This window comes from Meleagris gallopavo, chromosome Z (assembly GCF_905368555.1).
Source record: "Meleagris gallopavo chromosome Z, MGAL_WU_HG_1.1, whole genome shotgun sequence".
NCBI classification, from domain to species: domain Eukaryota; kingdom Metazoa; phylum Chordata; class Aves; order Galliformes; family Phasianidae; genus Meleagris; species Meleagris gallopavo.
Genome location: NC_139435.1, coordinates 48,250,292 through 48,272,632, shown reverse-complemented (window position 1 = coordinate 48,272,632; position 22,341 = coordinate 48,250,292). Strand labels below are relative to the sequence as shown.

Genomic DNA, 22,341 nt, shown 5'->3' with positions numbered 1-22,341 from the left:
TTACTTAGGGTAGATGAGTTGGCTGGAGCTATAAAATCAGTGCACTGAATGAACAAAACAAATTACTGTTCTGTTCATTAATATAAATATATATATAAATTCACATAAAATAACGCTCATTCTATCTATTTATAAATATACTTAAAAGCTATGCTTGCAGTAACGTTTAATCTAACGTTAATGTAGCCAATTCACTTTACCCCAAAACATGGCAGTATTTGTTAAAGCAAAAAATTAAAGCTGTCTAGTATAAAACCCACCAGATTAATTCAGTAAAACAAACCTTCCTGTATTCACTCTTTAAAAACAAGGGATAGAATCAAAAATAAAAAGAAAAAAAATGGGGGAGGGAGGGAGTAATAAAAGCTTGCCCCCAGTAATTTTGATGTCTCTCTAGTTTCTTTAATTGATATAGCAGTATGCAGTATGAATGGTTTCTATAATTGTGCTAAAGGTATTAGTTGTGTTCATTCTTTTTTCCCTTCCTTTCTTAAATGGTAGCAGGATACACTCTATCCAGTGCAACTTAACATAAATAGCCCTTTGCCTAACGTCAGTCCATCTCCTGAGTGTGAAATTGTAGAATGTTTGGTGATAACAAAGGAATATAATGCACAATAATTATAGAAATATGATGAGACTACCAATTTTGAGAAAAACATAAGAGATTGTGAAATAATCTGCTTGCATATCAGGAGGTGGTTCCTACCCATGGAAAGATATGTCTATCCATTTAATTACATGTCCTTGTATTGTCTGACTTCATTAGGCATTCGGTCCTTAACCACTATACTTTTGACAGCATTAAGATCTCAAGCAAATACAACTGCACTGTAATAAGATTTCAATTTCTGTTCTTTCCAAGGAACATGAGGGAACAGTTTCCCTCTTCAGGCAAAGAAGCACTTGTCCCTCCATTCCTGAGAGAAACTATTCTGTAAATATCTTTAAAAGTTCTGGGTTTAATAAGAAAAAGAAGATGCAGGAATCAAACTTCATACGGAAATTCTTAATCTGTCTATCCTGCTCACTGACAGTCCTTTTAACAGTATTTATTATGCCCGTATTCATTTTTGCCATCTTCACTCCTTCTAAATACCCAGACCCAAAAGAACCTCCACTCTCACGTACATGTAGAAAATCTCTTAATTGTCTTCCAAACCCACAGATATTCTCCCAGCCTAACTCCATATCTCATTCAGAGCCAAGAGGATGACAGTTGTGCCAAGAGATACTGGAGGAAGGGGCCTTGCAGCACAACACCAGGCTGTTGTAGATACAAAAGAAGGACAACAGTTAGTGCTACTAAAACGGAAGCATTTAAATTTTACCAAGAGTTTAAGAACAGAGATAGTAGTGATAAAGTTGATGGGTCAGTACAAGGGGTTTCAGAATACATTTGACTGGAGATTAATTAATTAATTTAAAAAAAAAAAAAGTTCACTCTGTATTGTCCATGCTTGGGTGACAAAATTTCAAAAATTTCTCTAGTTAATTCACTATTTTCTTCTCCTTTAAGTATGTCAGTGCACTACCTGTAAGGATATTGCTGAAAACAGGTGCCAGACTGAATGGTGCAGGCTTGCAGAACTTAACAGATCTGAAATGGGAACTTAAATCTGTCCAGGGGCATCTGTATCATCCAGGGGCTCTGCAAAGATTCTCAAACTAGATCATACGACAGCAACAACACCTTCAGATGAAATACATTTAATTCAAAGTACATATCCAAACACGACCTCTGAGGCTTAGTTTCCTTTTAACCTCGGTATTTAAAGTGCTTCCATGGGAAGAGTTATAACCAATGACATCACAGCTGAAGGCTCATGGAAGTTTTAATATAGACTAATATAAGTGGCACAAGCACATCTAAAATCTGACCCACTATTATGCAATTACATTTTATGGCCATTGAGGTTACAAGTTCTTCTTCACATATCAGCAAGTGCTGTCAAACTCCAAAAGGCCCCTCTAAAACACTTAATAGAAATTCAATATTAATTATTGTTTTGATAACAGAAAAGCGCAGAACAAAAAACATGAACTTAGTAGTGAGGACTTTACTAAAAAATTAAAAACCGATGCATTTTCTCAAAATGACCATACAGTAACATATAACCTCTTAGTATCTTACCTGTGTTCCAGCAAACCTTTATTCCACACACTAATAATCTATTGCTCGTACTCAATTTATGCTGCAAATATCAGTCAGCACACTGTTACAACAGACAGGATGACTGACCTTTTACATCTGCATATCATTTACCCCAACTTTGGTTACAGAAAAGTGGTAATGAACTTGAAGTAGATGTAAATTCTCAGAAAATGATCAAAAAATCTGGGCGCTTATCTGAGATACATAAGAATAAGACTAGGAAAACTCCTGAGAATTGCTTCTTGACAAATAAAAATTAAAAAATAACAACAAATTTACTCTTCTAGCTGGGAAAGCCATAACAACAGCCTTTCTGGTGATATGGTGGAATTTGCATTTGAAGCCAGGATGCAGTACCACAGTGGCCTTTAGCCACAAGAGGCTGAGCTGACCACTGTTTTCCTATCTTTAGTGCAAGTTTAATTTGAATTTTGTTTGAATTGTGGCTAGGGGGCCTATCCAAAACAAATCTGTACTTTGCTTGGCCCTCAAAATTGTCATGGATTTCATTGTCTACACAGATGCAGATGCTGATCTAATTTGCAGCAGCTGCGGAATACTTAATTAAGTATTTTCTGGCCATCTATGGCTGTCTGCCTTGGTATCATATCATCATACAGTGCAAGACAGACAAACACTTAAGCATCACACATAAAATACAGAGGTGCAATCAATTTTTTTGTTTTAGGTGGAAAAAATTTTGGTAAAAATATCTAACAATATCACAATACCTTAGTCAAACAATACTACCCCTCAACCACCCTGTTTCATAAAATGAAAGGGGATCAAAGGGATATTCTATTTATTATGCTGGGGACAGCATATGTGGGCAAAAAAAAAGTAATAGTAGGAATGAGAAAGGCAATGATTATTCAGAAGCATTTTTTATAACATTAGTCCTGATGGTTATTTTTTGGGAGCCCTTCTTCTTAAGGGGAGGTAGGGGGAACTGTCCTAGCAGAAACTCATTTTGACTATGCTAATAGTGAAGAGGTTTAAATCTTCTAAAACTGCATAAAATAGCAATAGTATAAATTTATCTTCCTGTAAATCAAGCCTAGAGGTGCAAGATACTGAAAAACAGTTCAAGAAGTTTAAAGACAGGGACTGTTAGCATACTTTGCAGTTGGCAGGGAACGTACCTGATGCCTTCTGCAAATTCAGGCAGCCCTACAGCTGCTCCAGGTCTGTCTCTGTGGTCACAGGCCATTCAGAACTGAGCCACCAAAGCACAGCATGTCTCCACTGTGTGCCCTTTGACATTAACAACAGCAAGGATACTGCATCTCTGGATGGATGTGAGGAAGGCTAGTTACTGATCTAGGCAGATTTTAATCACAGTTGTATTAAACCATACGATGAATTATGTTCCTTCCAAATGTTTACTTAAAAAAAAATAATGTTTCTGAGGCATATGAAGATGCAGAATAATCAGACAGATGAACAGCAGTTCATGCAAAGTGACAACATTTCCAAAATTATTCTTCAAATACATTCTTGTATTTAAAGTCTATTAAGATGGAGAATCGATTCCAAATTTCCACTCTAAGCTGATATTTAATCTATTTTTATATTTTTGCATAGGGAAAAACCCATTTAGCTTGCAATTTCACCTAATTAACTTTATGTCAGAAGACACTTTTGAAAAAAAAAAGAAGTTGAAACTAGTTACTGAGCTTTTCAGTTTGTCTGAGAGAAAAGTTTCACTCACTGACTTCTGGCTAGGATTGAAAAACTTAAAAACCCTTGATACATTTCTTCTATGCAAGACTAGACTCGCATTTTTGAGTCCCTAAATCTCAACAGGGTAAAGGTTAGCAGGTTAAATTCTTCCTTCAGTTACTCTTAAGTAAGCTTATTGACTACAACTGTTGTCTCCCAAAAATACATACATGTATATATAAACTTTATACATTTGGAGGAATGCTGTCATAGGATGATGAGAATATCTGAATACCTTACAGAGAAGTAGTGCTCGGTACAGGAATTGGAGTCCCATCATATCCAAAGATTAAGTCTGAGGCAGGAATAGGATCTGGGTGGCTGCTGATGTGAGTCTGAGCTTCCATTTTAGGGTCTCATCAGCATGCATTAGATTTCAACAGACTTCAGTGGAGTTCGAATGAGGTGTGTGAGCTCCAGAGCATCCTGGCCCCACAAAGCACTAAATTTAACACTTCCATATAGTTCTTAACAAGTCTGGGTGCACATTCAGCCTCATCTTCAAAGAGGTGATGGACCTTAGGCATTATCTTAGTTCTAAAGAGCGTGTATGTATGGCAAACTAAAAGAGAGGTTACCACCAGCTCCAGATTCCTATGTAATAAACATTATTTTTACACTTTCAGGACAGTTTCACTAATATCTAACCTTCAAAACAAAACATATTTGTCTACAAAGTAGCTGCCTTCTATCTCTAGATTTAAAGTGCTATTTAAAAAGGAAACAAAAGCAAACACTGCAGTAAAGAAATTCAAAGATAAAAATAATCCTTGGACAACTGTTTGAGAGGTATTTAAAGGACAATATCAACTTGCAAGCCACAGCTTCAGAAACTGCCTTCTGCAACAACTAAACACTTCAGATTACTAGAACTGGATCAATTTAGCAAAACAAACCAACCCCCTTCCCATTGTTGACTTTGTGTGCATTTTTCAGCCTTTTTCTCTCTGTAATCAGACTAAGGCCCTTGAAAATACCAGCAAGGGCACCCCCAAATAATTCCACTTTACTAAAAAAGCAGGGTGTTTAAAAACAAAAACAACAAAAAAACTTTCTGTTCCCTCCAAGTTCCCACGGAGAGCAGCAGCATGCTTTGCTCTCTGAACACAAGCAGGAGGCCTGCTGCCTTTCCTCTCCCCCCGTTTTCCATTTTACATTAAATCCAACGCCCGAAGAGGTAGACAGAAAACACGGAGGGGCTTTGGAATGTTCCATGTGAGTAACGCGGAGTACCCACTCCTGTTAGCAGGATCCGTCGTACCAGGGTTTCACCCAGGGCTCCTCACACCTCCCTTCCCCTCTACCGCCCAAGCCCTGCAGCCACCCGGCGGGCGGCAAGCCGAGCAGCCCTCCTCCCGGCCGCCCGCCCCGCCCGCAGGGCCGCTTACCTCGGGGCGGCCGCCGCGGCGCCCTCCGGCGGGCTGCGGGCAGCGCCACGCCTCGGCCGCGCCTTATGGCGGGGGCGGGGCGCCCCGTGGGACCGCCGTAGAGGCGCTCGGGCGGCGGGCGGGCGCCTGAGGAGATGGCGGCGGGCGCCTACCTGCGCGCGGCGCGGCTCCCGCCGTGTATCCACCCGCTGGCAGAATGTTAAATAAACCCCAGTGTTGAGAAAGGTGCCGGCGACGTGCCACCAGGGCCGGGCGCGGTGCTTTGACATCTCAGCTTGTCTCAGATCGGCCTTTATCAAATTTCCACACTGTACACCAAACCTGAAGGAAACCTGTTGGAAGATGAGCACAGCCGGAGGTCTGTGCGCTCCCACAGTTACTGGTTGCGCAGCGTTCTCGTGCAGGATTCCAATGGGGCTGACACAGTCCCCGAAAACTTCACATTGCTCCACACTGATGCTCCTTTCAGTCCTAAGTGCACACTGGTGAAGGCTCGTGTGCTTTTTATTGAAATTGTTTTATTAATCCCTTTGCATATATTTAAGTGTGATGGGTTTGCATTTTAATAATACGCTGCTTTTGTGCTTTTAAACATTCAAGGTGCCGTGCAAGAATTGTAAACTGTGAAGTAACTACTATGGGAAAGATTAAGTAAAGCATTGGAGGCGGATGATTTTGACAATAAAGAGGGTGTATGTGGTGAGTGTTTAATATTTATTGTGTTTGATATTGCAAAGTACTATTTATTGTTTTCAGATTTAATGCTAAAAGCAAAGCCTGGAGGGCAAGCTCTGTTGTATTATGCACTCACAGGTACACCTGTGACAAAGGCTTTCTGTAATCATCACTTGATGTATATAACACCATTTTAGTAATGGCATGCCATTTTATTTAAAGCTCGTGTGTCAGCTGTGCCTACCTCGCAAATATTTTTTTGCAATTAAATGATTTTCCAAAGAACCATGTACATTTCAGCTCTTTACAAAGCACTTAAATTGTGCTCTTGGAATATGTATCCTTGAAATTATCTAAGTTTATATCTTTTTTTTTTCTTCTCATTATAAAAGCATATGGGTTGAAGGAATATTCTGAATGAATGAAGAACAAATACAGTACTGTTGAATAATCTTGTGGGGTAGATTAATCTATAGCCTCAATTTCTCTCAGGGTGGGTTGCTGTGGCAACCGCCCCAGCTCACTTTAAAATAATTTTGTAAAGCTCACTTCAAGCACTGCACCCAGCGTGGGCCAAGTTTAAAAGCAGCCAGACATGGGAAGAAGTGTTATACTGTGTTGCTCTCACAAGATAGGGAGGTGGTGAAGGAGAGCGAGGCGTGGAGTGGGGGTGAGCAGAACTTTAAACAGAAAATAGAAACCAAGCCTCCCTGGGGTTAAGACGCAAAGGAGATGGATCATTTCATAGTAACCTCACCACTTTTCAGTTTAGACGTCATTAAAAGATGTTAGCCAGCAATCTCATTTCTCCTAAGGGAAAGATATGTTTGGTATCCACAGAAGAACAAAAATGGACTTTGATAATCATCTTCAAAGGGATATTTTCTAAGCCCACCTTGACATAATCACATTTGTAAGGGGAAGAGATGCTTGGACACACTTCACTCTTCAATAAAACTTTGGAGGTCTGATTTTTATTTTTTAATTACTGCATTTTGACTGATGTGTCATTGCTTAAAAATAATGCTTCAGGTGCATCCTTCTTTAAGAAAAAAAAAAAAAATTGTCAGCAGACCTACATATGACCTGTTAACAGGAAAAAAAAAAAAAATAGAGAAAAGGGGGATATGGGATTTGCATAGATTTGAGTTTTTTGTAAGAAATTTGGAAAGGATGCGTTTGGAGAGCATCAGTACAAGTACAGACACCGGAACAAAGGTTTTCACTGTTTGACATTATTCCAGTTTTTAAAATTAAACACAGCAAAACAGAAAAAAAAAAAACAACACCCACAATAATAACCCTAGACACTTCAAAAGGTACTGCACAAATTCATTCCTTATCTAACCCTAATATGAGTGAGAAAGCATGATCCATTTCCTCATATCTGTTTGTCCATCTAGCATCTGAACCCTGATTTAAAAATCGAGGTGTCCTTTACATGGATTTGATGAATTGTGCTCATGACAAAAACTTGGCACAGCTTTATGGTACTTAAGTATGTGAAGGTCACAGCTATTTAAAGATTAGGCCACGAGTGCCCACATGGAGGTGTAGTAAATGTACTAAATTGCTGTATATTTTACTTTCTGAAATACTTGCCTATTCTGATAATTAGTTTTAGGACATGATAGTACTCAAGTTCTGTCTTACCAATTGAAGATCTTTGTTATCAGCTAGCCAGAAAATTGGCAATGTACATATCTTGTACACAGTAAAGCAGATGACAGTCATTTCAATTAGCACAAAAGCATGAAGCCTTAGCACGCTTTTATTGTTTTGCCACTAACAAAATGTGAAGCACTAGTGGAAAGCTGGATGCCGTGGTGGAAGACCAAAATGGTCTGCAGAAGTAGCATAACAAGTGGTCAGTCCATGTAACTATTCCGTGCTCCTTTCTCTTCCTGCTGCACACTTCATGCCAAACTTGTGGCTGAGAAAGTTTATCCTCCCCAATATTACCTGGACTTCACTGCTGACACTGCCAAACAAATGTGCCTGTCACCACCTAGAACACACTTGGCTCATGTCTGGCTACCTGATGGTTCTAGGCACATCAGTATGACTGTCATTGTGCATTTTGTAACTTTTAACTGTCTGCCAGTTAAGAGATGTTCATTCTCTGTATCTAAATCTCATCAAGACAGAGAGTGAGGCACAGCGGAGACTTGTAGTCAGTAAAGGGTACTTACTCAGTAAGGATCGAAGCTGAGAGCAATTGCTGGAGCTTTGTTTTGCTCTGACCATGCTTTGAACACCCGTGGTTTAAGAAGTACAGTAGAATTTAGAAGACATTTATTCACTGTCAAATGTGGAACTTCCAAAGTAGGTCAGTAGCCCAATGAGATGTTTGTAGGGGAAAAGTCTGCAAGACCAAAAATATGTATTAGAATAAACCATATATATATATTTATCACTATTGTTTGAATTCAATGTTTTGGTTTTATCATGCATGCTGTTCCTATTTCCAGCATCCTAATCTGTCAAAAAAAAAAAATAGTGGTCTCTGCCTTAATAAACTCCCTGCTACTCAAAGGATTGTAGAAGTTGGCTATCTACAGGAAAATATAATCAAGTATCTTCAAAGTCCAGTTTACTCACAAATTATTATGTATGCATAATTGGGATTCAAGCGCACATGCAGTACAGACCTTTCAGTCTGGCTTAAAAGCAACTGAACCTATAAAAAACGCCCCGTCTTTTTACTGTGTTGGGAATACTGCTTTTCTGTGGATAAGAGTGACAAGAGCCTATCTCAGACAGCCGGCTGAGATTTGAACCTAATTTGGCCAGTGCAATTAGGCAAATGGGATTTTATCTGACCAGCGTTCCCGTTTGCTGAAGGCGCTGCTGCCCCAAACTTTGCCACCAGGTCCGCTTCTGTTCCGCGGTGAAGTCACCACCAACTGGACACAAAGCCTAATGAGTTTGGAAAGTTGGGCGGCATTGCAGGCAGGGGCCTGCGGACACGGAGCCCGACAAAGGTGCGAGGAGAAGGGGCAGGAAACGCCGCGGGGGCTGAAGACCCCCAGCGCCCGCGGTCCGCCGCCGTTGCGGCGGTGCCCCCAGACGGAGCAGGAGCCGGCTGGCCCGGCGCTGCGGTGACGGCCCCTCGGTGCCGGCCCTCCGAGGGGCTCGCCGCCCTCCCGTGCGCCATCCGGCCGCCGGCCCGCCCGTCCCTCCCCGCCGCGGGGTAGCGGGGGGTGCCATGTCACCGCGCTCATCCCAGCGCGCCTCCGCCCCGCGGCTCCCGCACGCGGGCTGCCGCGCTCCCTGCTGCCGCCGCCGGGTACCGGGCGGCCCTTTCCTATCTCGCTAGCCGCAAACTCGGCGCGCAGCGTCTGAGCTGACCCGGGCTGTGTTTATCTCGCGGTCCTTGCGGGAGCTGCGTCCGCAAGCTACTGCACCCCGCCAGAAGGGGGAAAATACGCACCGGCTCGCCGTGTTGCCTCTGTTCGGTATAATAAAGGATTGTCATTAGGTTTATGTGCGGCATATGCCATTACCCCCACCGTAAAACTAAAATTAGCAAAATGTCAGGAATGGAAAGATTGATTCACCCAAGATGCAATTATCATTTAAAAAGTGCTTGATTGAGGTGCTGATGTTCAGTGATTTATTCTGCATACCATATACATAATTAAAGTAGTGTAGTGGAGTAATTTATCAATCTAGTTTAGACTAGAGGGGCAAGGAAAGGAGCTGCTGCTGCTGCTGCTGCTGCTCTATGTTTGTTTTATTAAAACGCTTTCGGGATCTGATCCCGCCCCCTTTTTGCAAGAGTGAAACTGATTATTTCTCCAGCTCGGGAGGAGAGAGTCATTCGTTTGGGATCGTGAGAGAGAGAGAGAAATAGAGGCACGGAGAAGGAGAAGAAAAGGGAGGAAGAGGGAGAGAAGCAGACAAGGACACCTCATCAGGCGTGTAGTTTGAATCCCTTCCTTGCCTCCCCCTTCCCCTCCGCGATGTTACAAAGGCTGTGAGCTGCTCGGCTTTTCCCATTCGCCTGCTGTCACTTCCTTCCTGGACGCTCTCAGGACGAGTCCGGTTACTTTTAATCCGACCAGCAGCTCAGCCACTTTCTCCTCCTCCACGCTGCACACACGCAGACACACGCGCGCACACACACACACACACACACACACCAGACGTCTTCTGGCTGCTTATTGGATTGACTTTGAAGGTTGTGTGTGTGATTCAAGAAGGCTGCATGTTGAACCGAGTGGTGAATATTTAAGGCTGGAAGAAGTAAAGGGATTTTTCTTTTTCCTGAGAAAGGAAAATATCTCAAGGACTAGTCTGATCATCCAAACAACTAAATGTTTATAATGTAAGTACATGTGAAATTCAGCATGGGAATAAAGTATAGTGGGCATCATGCAGAAGCCCTATGTACATTTTATATTGCGTTAGCAGAATGTGTCAGTCAGTGAATGTGGTGAGGGACTGAGGTTGCCTGCAGACTTTTAAGAGTATGGTTGTTCTGTCAATTGCTTGCAAGTAACTTTCAAGGCAAGTAATGTACTTAAATCACTGGCTATTCAAATTACTTCTGAATTGCCTCTGTCCGCGTTGTGTTTAAACTTTGCTGAAGTTAGTTTATGCCTTTTGTATGGTTAATACTGTGAAGGTCTTGAAGCTTATTTAATTTTAACAGCTTAACAAATGCTATGACCTTGTAGTGCTTACACCCTGATTTTTTAGCCTGAGAAAAGAATTGAGACTCGCTCTTAAACTTCATTGTATTATAAGCTCTTATGTTTTTTTTTAACTTTAGGTAATGCATGCCAGCAACTGCTTAACTTTGTGCATCTTTCTTTTGAATACTTAAGTTTGAGATGGAAAGACTTCTTGCATCCCTGTGGGAATTAAAGTCATAGGCAGTCTTCCTCTCTATGAGTAGCATGCTTTGGTCTTCACACAGTACTTTAAGTCATCCTTATATCTTTTCATACAAGGGAGCTACGTAACTGCCTGTACTAGTTGCTCTACAGTTTTTTACAGGCTGAGATAAAGTTTAATGTAAGTGGAGAGTATAAGACTATTGGTGCCTTATGTAACTGTAATACTTAGAATTTTCCGTAAAACTTATTGTGACCTCTGTCAGCCTGAAAAAGAAAAGCATAAAGAAAAACCAGTAATTCCTTTTCTCAAAAATATTTTTAACTGTACAATTCCAAACAAAACTTGATTAATTATTGTGGGAACCTAAGCATTGACTTTTATAGAAGAGTTATTTTATTTATTGTTTATAATTATTATTATTATTATCAGCAAGTACCTGAATCCTAAAATCAAATATGTGTTACAACCTAAGACAAAAGACTAGAGAGAATTAAGCAGAGAAGGGCTGTTTGTTAGTATTTGACTTGTGATCAGAGAGGAATTGTCTTAACAGAGAATGCATTTTCTTAGCACATATCTGATGATCAGCTTAATGGCAAATGTCCTAGTTTCATATCTTTACTTAAAAAGATGGATGATAAGCCAATTTGAATGTGACTAGTTTACTTTTTACCGGCATTTTCCAGAGTATTGTGGTTGAAAATTAAAGTTGTTGATATGAAGTATAATAATTCTAATCCCTAGAGAGATTGCCAGAATATAGAGATAAAACCACCAAAACCACCTGTGAATCAGTATAACTTATGTATTATATACTGATTTCCAGTTCAAACACTTAGGTAATTAGGCACTTTGAGGATCTGTTATCTTGTAAATTATTTTTGTAACATGATTTTAGGAATCTAATACCAAGTCTAAAAAAAAAAAAAAAAAAAAAAAAGCCAATTTTTCTGAGTTTATCAGTAGTTTCTTAGTAAAAGAAATGTTATATTAATGAACACATAATTCATATTGGGTCTAATACTGAAGTTTGTGCTAACATTTAAGTCCCTTGGGAAGTAATAGAAAATTTCAGGATAAAGTTAAGAGAATGTCTCTCAATTCAGGATGTCTATGCTGCTGTTGTCATATACATCCTTACATAGCTTGTATCAGAAGGTAAGTTAGGGACATGAATGTGAATACCTTAATTCCTGCAAGAAGTGCTTAGCAAATCCCACTGACACTGCTGAGACAACTTGTGTGTCAATGAAGAAGTCTCATAAATAATGATTTGCAGGATCAGGCCCCTAGAAAACCTCACACTCTTGCCTGTCCCACAGCTCTTTTAGGAAAGAGGGTAAAAGAGCGTCCCTTTTGATGTCCTATAATCCAGGAATCAGACATGTTTGTTTCTTCTTCAGATTGATTGAACAAGAAAAAAGGAATCTTAGTCTTAAGAGTCTTGTAGAAATTGGTACTAAATAGTGCATGTTGTGTGTGAGATTAAATATTTTAGAATTATGTTCCTTAGATGCTAATTTGGGGATTTAAGAAGAAAAATTATCTGAATACCTACCTTGTGTGAGTTTTCTTTAAATTTGTTTTTTTTTTATAAACCCTCTTCGTCTGTATACTTGCAACATGTATGTTTAAAACAAAGAAACAGACACTGATCTTAAATAGTTGTGCTTTTTAAGACATCTAAAGCACTGTAGACAAAGAAAACTGAGCTTTCTTCAGCTTTTCCCAGAAGTTTACCTCTGAAAGTTTTTGATAACTCACCATTTAGTAGATAAATATAACTGTGATGCTGGATACCTTAAGAACTGAGCAGCAGTTGTGAGTTGAATACTTTTGCCGTCTTCATTTATTTTAATTTTACTTTTCTCTATAACAGCTTAAATTCTTTTTCAGCAAAACAGTTCATCTTAAGAGAGAGCTAAATAGTATTTCTATATTCCCTCTAGCAAGAAGTCATGAGCTGGTATTAGATGCTGGAAAGAAAAAGCATTTGTTTTTCAATATTTAAGTTCCTTTTCTACCTGTTGGATGTTATTATTCTAAGTTGTACACATTATCCAAAAATTTAATGAGATGTAGTGGTCTTCTTTTGATAACATAGGTTACAAAGATTTAATTCTAAAGATAATATAAATGCATGTAGTTTTAAGAAGTTTATGATCTCTGCTTCAGCATTTTGAAAAATAACTGGAGTAGTTATACTTGTGGTGTATTTTAAGCTTTTTATATCTTGCTATGTGATATTAACAGATTTTTTTGTGTTCATGTTTAGGCTCTGTAACAACTTATTCATATAATGTGCAAATTATTACATATTTAATATTTAGAAGACTTTTGCCTTAAGAGTCAGGATAGTATCCTGGTATTTGAAAGGGCTGAGAATACAATTTCTAACCTTACTTCATAAGAAAAATGGACTTAGAAAAACAGCTCTGGTCAGTAAGAACTACTAACTGTGCTATATAACTGTTGAGAAAAAAAAATCCAAATTTTCTACTTTTTTAAAACATCTGAATTGATTGGGCCTTGGGGCCAGCTTTAAGGTAATTTTCTCAGAACTGGCACTCAATGTTACATGTGGACAGGTGATTAAAAGCTAGTGTCTTAAGTCCTCCACCTTAATCTCGCTCTCTCATTTACTGCAGTGCAGTAGAGCTTGCCTATTCACCAGGATCTGTCATCTTTAGGAAATCAGACCAGCTTATAGAGGCGATTCACAAAACCAACAGTGACAACAAAGTCTTATGTTCCTTACAAAGGAAGGATTAGGCAGTTCACATGTCATTTTGATTGGACAGAGATAAAAGCTGATTGCTGCAGCATGGCAAGACACACTTCAATTTCAATTGATTATTCTATAAGACAACTATAACTCTGTTGCTTAGTCATTGTTAAACACAATTTGAAGGAAAATTCAGTTTTGACCTTAGTGGTTCTGTATTACTTGATACTACAATGTGGAGCCACTTGTAGCATTGTTATACAAAATTTTAAAGACACTGTTCCCTTGGGAAATATAATTAAAATATAAGAATGTTCAAAAACATTTTTGCCTACATGATATCTCAAAGTATCAACTAAAATTTCTTAAAAGTGCCTGGGATGATACTGAATTCGTAGCACTTGTCCTGTTAAGAGTTTATGTGCAAAGGAGAGTACTGTGCGGATTTATCAGAAAGTATAATACTGAGGAACAAACAAGTAAGTCATCTTACTTTCTGTCTATTTAGTTATTTTTAAATACATAATGTAAAGTAAAGCTATACTTTGTGATGCATGTGTAAAATAGAAGTCTAGTTTGAAAACAGCTATAGAATGAAATGCTGTTCCTTTATGATTAAATTTTTCCTTTATCCGTGGGAAAGAGTTCAGGCCATTTGCATAATTTAATTGTAATACTCAGCCTTTAACATTTGGGTGTATGAAAATTCCAAGCTGATTACTTCTATGCTAATTTCTTGCCATTTTTCAAAAAAACTCTTTTTTTTACCCAACTGATGCCTCCTAGTGTTCCACATAATAAAACACTAATGAGTCAACCATAAGTGTAAACATTGTTTTTTCATTGCCTTCATCTTATGTGATACATAAAATTAATATTTATGTATTTAATTTTGTGCATATTGTTATAATCAGACAGGAAGCTCCTGTAAATTGAGATGTTTCATTTTTATGGACACTGAAAGCACATTTTGATTCCCTTTGATTCTTGCTTTCTCTTGCTGTAGATTATGTCATATATAAGAGTACATTTCCATTTCTTCTTTTGTTTCCCATGTACATCACAGTAACTTCTGAATAATTGTACTATGGGTCTCAAGTAGAAAGTTTTAAAGTTTTAATAGGATTATGTTTCCAAAAGTGAGCCCCTGTAACTGCAGTTTTAGAAATTTTTGAAATATCTTGAAGTGCCACGCAGCCATATAAAATGGAAAAGAGAAAAGAGTAGAGTGAAACATGCCTGCTTAATACAATCCTTAAAGAATAGTTAATCATCACATTTTGAAATTGTTCCTGGTTATTTCAATACTGCATTTGAAAGAAACTCTGTTAGTACAGTTTTCAAATCCGTGTAACATTCACTTTACAATTTTGTTTGTACAATATTGAAACAGCTTGGAATGGTAAAGACTGAATTATAGCATCCTTTTCTTACAAGTTTAGTCTGGCTGTATAACTTATGTGAATACCTGGGGGGAAAAAAAAAAAAAAAAAAAAAAAAACATTCAATTATATTAGATTTATATCATAGAACAGTATAATATTTTATTTCTTTGACAGAAGGGTGTAATTTCCAAAAAGTTACGCAGCATCAATGCAATAAAATATAACTTATGGGCCCCCACTGTCTATTTGAACTGTCAGGTACGATCTTACAATGATAAAGAAGCAGCAAAGGCTGAGAGCACTTCAGCACATTTTAATATTACACAGTTTTATGTAAAGCATGAGATCCATTTAATGAAGACATTGGAAATACTGCCTAGTATTTAAGGATTTCAAGTAGAGAATTTTTGATATACTTGTTCTGCTAAGCAAGCTTCAAAGAGGAAGAAACAGATTTTGCAATCAAAAATTGTAAGCTTACCAGGTAACAAACACTTATGTCTCCTTTATCACCACATGGTAAATCTCAGGGCATGCTTACATCTGAAATAACTTTTTGCCAGTGAATACAGGGAGTTACTCTATACGTGCAGGTCTTGGTCATGAGAATCATTATTTAGTTTTACGATATATAAAAATATAGTTTTTGGGATTGTGTACTGTCATCAACCTTGTTTGTGTTACAATCTTCCCCCATCAATTTTAGACTGTTAAAAGGCAATTCTGGGATGTATCATTTGGGTAAGACTTTAAACTTCCTTGCATCTTGAAAGTATTTCGAAGTATGGAAAAAGTGTCTCTTATTCGGCAAGGAAAGATAAAATGAAAAAGTGATAGAATTTTCTCATTTTCTCTTATAGTTACATTGCTTCTTCCCTTGCAAAGAGAAAGTAAATTTGAAAGAGAAATAGAAGGAAGCATTAAGAAGACTCTTTAGAGCAATTCAAGTGTAGAAGTGTAGGATTATGACCTATTACTCTGAAATACAGCTAAGCAGTACTCAACTAAGGTTTATTGTGTGCTTTTTTTTTAATTATTATTATATTTTTAAACAAACAGCTAAATAGTTTTAGTTCTCTAATATTTAGATTGCAGAAACATGTCCTAGGTAACTCTAGAAGTACATTACCCTATTTATTTTAAAGCTAATCTGGTTAAAATATTTGAAAATTTTCTTTAATATTATATTGAATAAATGCTCCTGAAAGGTTCAGTATTTACAGCAGCCAGGACTCTAGCCGGGCCCTTTCTGCAGTTCACTAAGCAGGTGACTTAGCAGTCACCTGCTTCAGCAGCATAGAGATACTTATCTCTGCTGTCTGCCACCTTCCCTGGCACTGGAGGGCTTCAAGAGTTTGAGCTTAAGAGATCCTGGCAAATGCAGCAGGTCCTGGAAAGTCAGTATCTGCTGCCTTAAATTAACTATAAAACAGTCCACAGATTTGGGATGGAATGAACAGATGGTGTAAAACTCCTGTGCCTCTTTTCCCAGGTTACAAAGAACTACTGATACTGGACTTGGATTCCAACCTGACAGGTCTTTTTCTACTCTTATTTCCCTGAATATATAATGCATTCAATGAAGTTTATCATGAAAATTATTATTAACCGTGTACCAGTGCAGGGGTTCGCCTTAAATATTGCTGTCTTTCCTGTGTAATCTTATTAATCAGAAGATGTGCACATAAATGAATAGAACTAGAAAAATCATCATTTGTATTTGCTTTTATAGATACAGGGATCGTGTCATTTGTGGAGCCCATGCCCAGTTACATTTTACTGTTTACTTTTAAGTAATCAATCAATAGCTGCTAGCAAAATCTGTACAAAGGACATGAGGATTGTGAAATTGTTTATAATACAAATCTACAAAAGTAAACATAATGTAGAATGTCTACCTGAAACATTACTTTTATAACTAAGAAGGAACATAGTAACATGTGTCATGCATTTGATTTCTAATAAATTCTTCCCCCTACTGACAAATACATTGCTGTATGACATTGTATTCAAAATGATAGTGTGCTATTTTAATCCAAATAATTTAGTTACTGAAGGATCATTGTAGAAATTAAAATGTTCTCAAATGTACCCACCCGTGTAAGAGGCTAGAGGAGGGTACTTTTCATTTGTAAAATCGATGTGGATTCATCAGTGGAGATGATTTAAAAACATTTGGGGAGGGGTTTGGTTCCCTAAATATTGTGGCAGGGGGAAGGGTGAGGGGGAACTTTTAATGAAACAACAGGACACTGAGGTTCTGTGGCCTTTCCATAGAGCTGGCCCCTGCATCCCTTTCATCCCTTTCATTCTGGCATTTTATCTTTAAGCGTGCACTGCCAGGAGCTCCTCTCTGGTTGCAGTAATCCTTGGGAATATCTGTGTGGTAAAAGTTAGTAGGACATTTGGAAGATATTCTGTGAAACCCACAGGAGACACTATGTTCCGCTCACTTTTGCTCAGACCTGTTTTATCTCTGTCCATCTGTGTCCTGAGTGTAACTTCTGTCTGTACGGAATGTGAGAAGCGGGAGAAGCAGCATATAGGAGAAGGACATTTGGGAAGATGAGAAAGGATGTGACTATCGACTGTTTGGAAAAACGACATGCAAATAGAGGAGGGTGGACAAGCCATAGTAATTGTACTTAAAACCTTAATCTTGGAGACTTTTTAAACAAATTTCCTTTCGAGCTGTATAGAATTTGGTTTGCTAAGAGTAACCTTTCATTGTTACACACAGGGCAACAGTCTTAAAATAATAAGAGTGCTTGTTTAAACGCATTTTATTACACGTGAAAGGAACCGATCTTAGAATCAGTGTATGATGAGAACCGTTCTGCTCTCAGAATACTGAAGTGTTCTGTTTTTCTTTTATTATATCTAGGTGTATGGGGTGCTGATAAGGAACTGATGTAGCAGCAGAATGAGAAAAAAACAGCTTATTACCCCCACTGCAATGTATAAGTGTGAAACTGCATGCTTACCCAAACTTCTACATGACTTTTTTTTTTTTTTTTTAAGGCTGAAATATTGAGACAGGGAATGCATCCTTGCAGTGGCATGCAAAATGTGTAACTTTATCCAAAGCACACATACATAAATTTTAAAGTTCAGAAATCTTGCTTTAGATGTTAGTAAGAGCTTATAGACAGGTAGTCTTATTTGAAACTAACTAGAATAAGCAGAATTTCACTGAAGTTCTCAGAAGACATTAAAAAATTATAACCTAAGCTTCTTAGCTTACTAGCAATCTTATTTATGTGTGATGTGTTGGTAGCAATTGGAAATAATTTTAAATTATGCTCTAAAATATGTATTAATTGGAAAATAATATTCCATTTTTTTCTTAAAAGAAAACACAATTGAATAATTTGCAAGCTACCTAATTAAAGCAGAACTGCCTATGAATACATATGTAGAAATGGATGATGTCTACCTCTGTCCTTGGTAGGTAGAAATCTGTGTATCTTCTCTGAGTAACAATAATCTAATTCCATCTATGGATCTGACACTTCTGTTTTTTATAGTTGATGCTGCAATTAAAACAATTACACGTAGGACAGAAACAGTATTCTTTTACATTTTCTACTGGCATTCAAGTAGAAAGATGTGCTTATATTTTCATGATTTTTCCAAAACTTGATTTTAATAAAGATAAATGAGGATCTATCTTAAGTACAAGTTCCTACATCTCTGTTGAGGCAATTACATTTAGATCAGTTATGCTTTAAGTAGATATTTGTAACAATCCCAATATTGTATATTTTGTAGATAAGAAAAATAGTCCTCTTGGTGGCACCCTTTATTGATCGAGGATAAGGTTCAGTGATTATAGTATAATGCAAATCCTTAGGTGCAAACAAAATCATAGAAGTGGTATTCTTGCACAGTATTTTAAAAATATTTGTTTGTTTGTTTGTTGTTTCTTGCTACTAATTCTCTTGAAACATACTTCAATCATTGCACCATTTTTCAATGGAAGTAGAGTGGCTTTTTTAACCTTTTTTTTTCTTAATATGAAGCAATATCTGATGTAGCAAAACATGACATGAGAGATGTTCTAGTCTGTTTTGAAGAATAGCACTCGTCATGTATCTGGACAAGTGGTGATTTTCTGGTGCTGACTTCTGTTTCAAGTCACTAAGTGTCATCTGCAAAGCAGTAGCACTATGTTCTATCACATTTTTCTGTGTGAGATTAAAGAGACCTGTCGTGAGACCATCACTTTTTTGAATACACCAAACAAAACATGAAATAGCTATCACCGATGCTATCTGATAAAAAGTAATATTGAGGTTGGACAGGAAGAAAGAATTTGTTCTCTTCTTTCACTCTACTGTTTTCCAGATGTGATTGGAAAGAGGAAGCTATTCTGCTAATGGATCAGAAGATTGCTCTGTAATTTAAACACCATTCTAAAAATAGAACTTCCATGTTTGAGAGACAGAATTTCAAAATACAAGGTAGATATTTCTAAAAGACCTCTTTAAAAACACAAGAAAGTCTATAGACTTTTTTTTTTTAGTTTTGTGAGATTTCCATGCTGATACTTGGAAAAGAATGAGCAATATTCTATTTTTATATGTTGTTTTAAATGTTTGTCTTAAATTCAGAAGAGTTAAATAAATGCCCTGTATCATTCCTGTGCACTGAGAAGTTTTTGAATATATGGTGATCCAAACTAGATATCTAAAAATACGAAGTTACCACAATAAATTAAGTTCTCTGGAGTTGTCCAAATTTTAAATATGATTTCTCAAATATAATAATCTGCGCTGATACATGAAACCCATCAGCAATGATTTTCAAGAAAACCAGGAAGTGGAATCATTCAATATAATCATGAAACATAATTAAGGGAGATTTTAAAAATACATTGTATATCTTGAACTTATAATTCACCAAAGCTTGTCCCTAAAATACGTGTGTACTTTATCTCAGGCAACAGCAGCAAAATTTAAAAGTCTACAAAAAAAGTGCAGAAGTTGCTCAACAGCATGAAGTATATAGTTTAAGAAACCTTTAAATGTAATTTTAAATACAGTTGTAAACTTTGTGCATGTCTGTTATGCAGTGTCTCAGTTCTCCAAGGGCAAGATAGTTGAAAGTATTAATTGAGATGCTCTAAAATCAATTTGAGATACCAGGATGTATCTAAATAGAGTAGGCAGGCCTAGAGCAACATGAAAGAAAGGCATTTATTTCTTACTTTGTTGTTTCCCCCATGTACTTCTGGAGTTTGCATCCCCAGATGAAGTCTATAAGTTCTATGTAAGTTAACTTTACATCACAAAGTCAGGATTTGAGAAACTTGATTTCAATTACTTCCTACCCTTAATTTGGAGCCATTCAAAGAAAATAGAATTCTGTCTTTCTGCAAAGGTCCCTAATCAGTTGGTTTTGGAGTACTCAGTCAGAATGTTACTCACAGTTTCCCAGTGTAAGGCATCCCATTTTTGTATAGATAATTAAATATTCATCAATTGAAGGGCTGTAATTGAGTCATATTTCACTGGAATGCCATAGCTCTATAGCTACTGTGTTGGTCTCTTGCACTCTTTTATCTCTTACTCAAAAACTCCTTCTGTATTTCTGGCCTGTAATAGAGCTTAAAACTAGCTTAAACAACTAATTCCCATGCAGTGTTTCCTGTTGCTTTATCTGTAGTTTAATTTTACTTTGCAAAATACAATATAAGAAGAAAGCATTTTATATTTTTACATTCTTAAATGTATTCATCTAAGTACATGAAACTGTTTTTATCAATAATTAACTTTTAATCTTTCGTACCTTTTAGTGGTCTTTTATTTTCATTTCAGTTCGTTTCTTGGGTGGAGATATACAGCACGTGGTAAAGCTCTGAAATTTCAGATAAAAGCATGAAAAGATTCTTAAATATGAGGACAATGAGCCTTGTATAAATAGCTAATTGACTGATTATAGGTTGTTTTAGACAGGAAGTACAGCTTCGGGGTGAGATAAATTACTCAGGGTATGTTAGAATGCTGTAATAAACACTTATGAGAAAGAAAAAAAAGGAAGAAAAAAAAAAAACAGCCATTATGTGCCTGTTCTCAGTCATCTTCTGCGGAGTTTGGGTGGTCCTTTACGAAAGACCTTGTGGCCTAGAATACATGCCTCTTCAGCCAGTTTCTTGAACAGTTGATGTGACTGTTGAATATGTGGGTGTAAATCCAAACCTGACTTCCTGACCGCATTATTATGTTTGAGTAAATGAAGAAGAATAACAGCTCTGGCTAAAAGATTTTGCTGGTACTCATTCTTGACTAGTATTTATTCAAGAGCTTGAAACAGCTTATGAATTGTAAAAGTGTACTGTTTTTTCCTTTTCTTTACACTATAATTGGGAAATTCTGAATTCACAGATGCAAAGGTATTAATTAATTAATTAGCAGTAATACAGATGTAACAATATATGAAAGTATGTTCTTACTCATGTATTATAATGTGATTCCACTGACTTGATGACCCTCTAAAACGGCTTTATATTACTCACGCTGTTAATTAACATCCACCTCTTTTCCTCAGCTCCAGTTTGCCTTTTTTGCCATACTTATTAGAAACAAAAGAAACATCTGAATAAAACATTTCAAAAGATATTTTCTGTTCTGGATAAAACTTAGGAGAGTATGAAGAAATCTACCACTTCTTGGATCAAGAAGATTACCGGCAGTTTTAGTCAGTTTTTCAAAGTCTCCTTTGTGGATTAAATATTGTACATATGTGGCTGGCATTCATGTATTTTTAAATAAGGTGGAACATAAAAATGCATTGTAAACTGTTCTAGATCCCCTCTGTGGCTTCGCAAGTGTATGTTAGCTTTCCTCAGCTAGGTGCTAAATGTACTGATATATATGAGTTTTATAAATACCAAATTATTTCACTTCAGTACTGTAATTCTATAAAATCAGAGTGTTAAGTAATCACTGAATATGAAATACATAATATACTGAGACTGTTAGCCTCATGAGGCTTCCAGATGGTCTAAGCAGATAACTTGAGCTGCTTGGACTATTAGGTGCTATACTAATCTTTACTCAGCTGGCAGTCATATCTTATTCCTGACATTTAAAGTAAAACAGAGTGTAAAACATCAGTGTAAATTCAGAGTCATTTTTATTTCCTTGTAACTGGAATGCTGTTTTGTGCTTTATGTATTTAAAAAATAATAATAATAAATCTTCTTTGATTCATCAGTTGATAAAGGAAAAGGGAAATTACGTAGTTTACACCTAAAATAAAACATTTTTTTTAAGACTCCTGAAAGACTCCTAGTTACAAGCATGCAGTTCTACTGTCATGATTAATCAGTATCTGAGAGTTTTTTTTCATCTATTAGTCAAGATCATATTCTCTTCTTTCATGAAAATATGCAGTTACCATATGTCATAGATGGGCTGTATTGAAGTTCGTAACTCATTAATC

At 37.1% G+C, this 22,341-nt stretch overlaps 2 protein-coding genes across 18 annotated transcripts in view; one reads left to right on the top strand and one right to left on the bottom strand.

Moving 5' to 3' along the window:
- The window catches only part of LOC109364058 (uncharacterized), a 75,529-nt gene extending 69,069 nt beyond the window's left edge, over positions 1-6,460 (bottom strand). For all 6 annotated transcript variants that reach the window (XR_014880673.1, XR_014880674.1, XR_014880675.1 and 3 more), the window contains exon 1: positions 5,266-6,460. Coding sequence is in view for 1 of the 6 variants with exons in the window: in XM_085214338.1 (XP_085070464.1) it covers positions 5,266-5,534 (269 nt within the window). In the remaining 5 variants the exon portion in view is untranslated. The remainder of the gene's footprint in view (positions 1-5,265) is intronic.
- The window catches only part of MEF2C (myocyte enhancer factor 2C), a 134,294-nt gene that overhangs the window by 3,625 nt on the left and 108,328 nt on the right, over positions 1-22,341 (top strand). For 3 of the 12 annotated variants that reach the window (XM_085214333.1, XM_085214335.1, XM_085214337.1), the window contains exon 1: positions 9,720-10,270. The gene's annotated coding sequence lies outside the window, so the exon portion shown is untranslated. Of the gene's footprint in view, positions 1-5,865; positions 5,965-9,716; positions 10,271-19,237; positions 19,359-22,341 lie in introns of those variants that run through there. The other 9 variants (XM_085214329.1, XM_085214327.1, XM_085214328.1 and 6 more) reach the window with 7 other exon arrangements.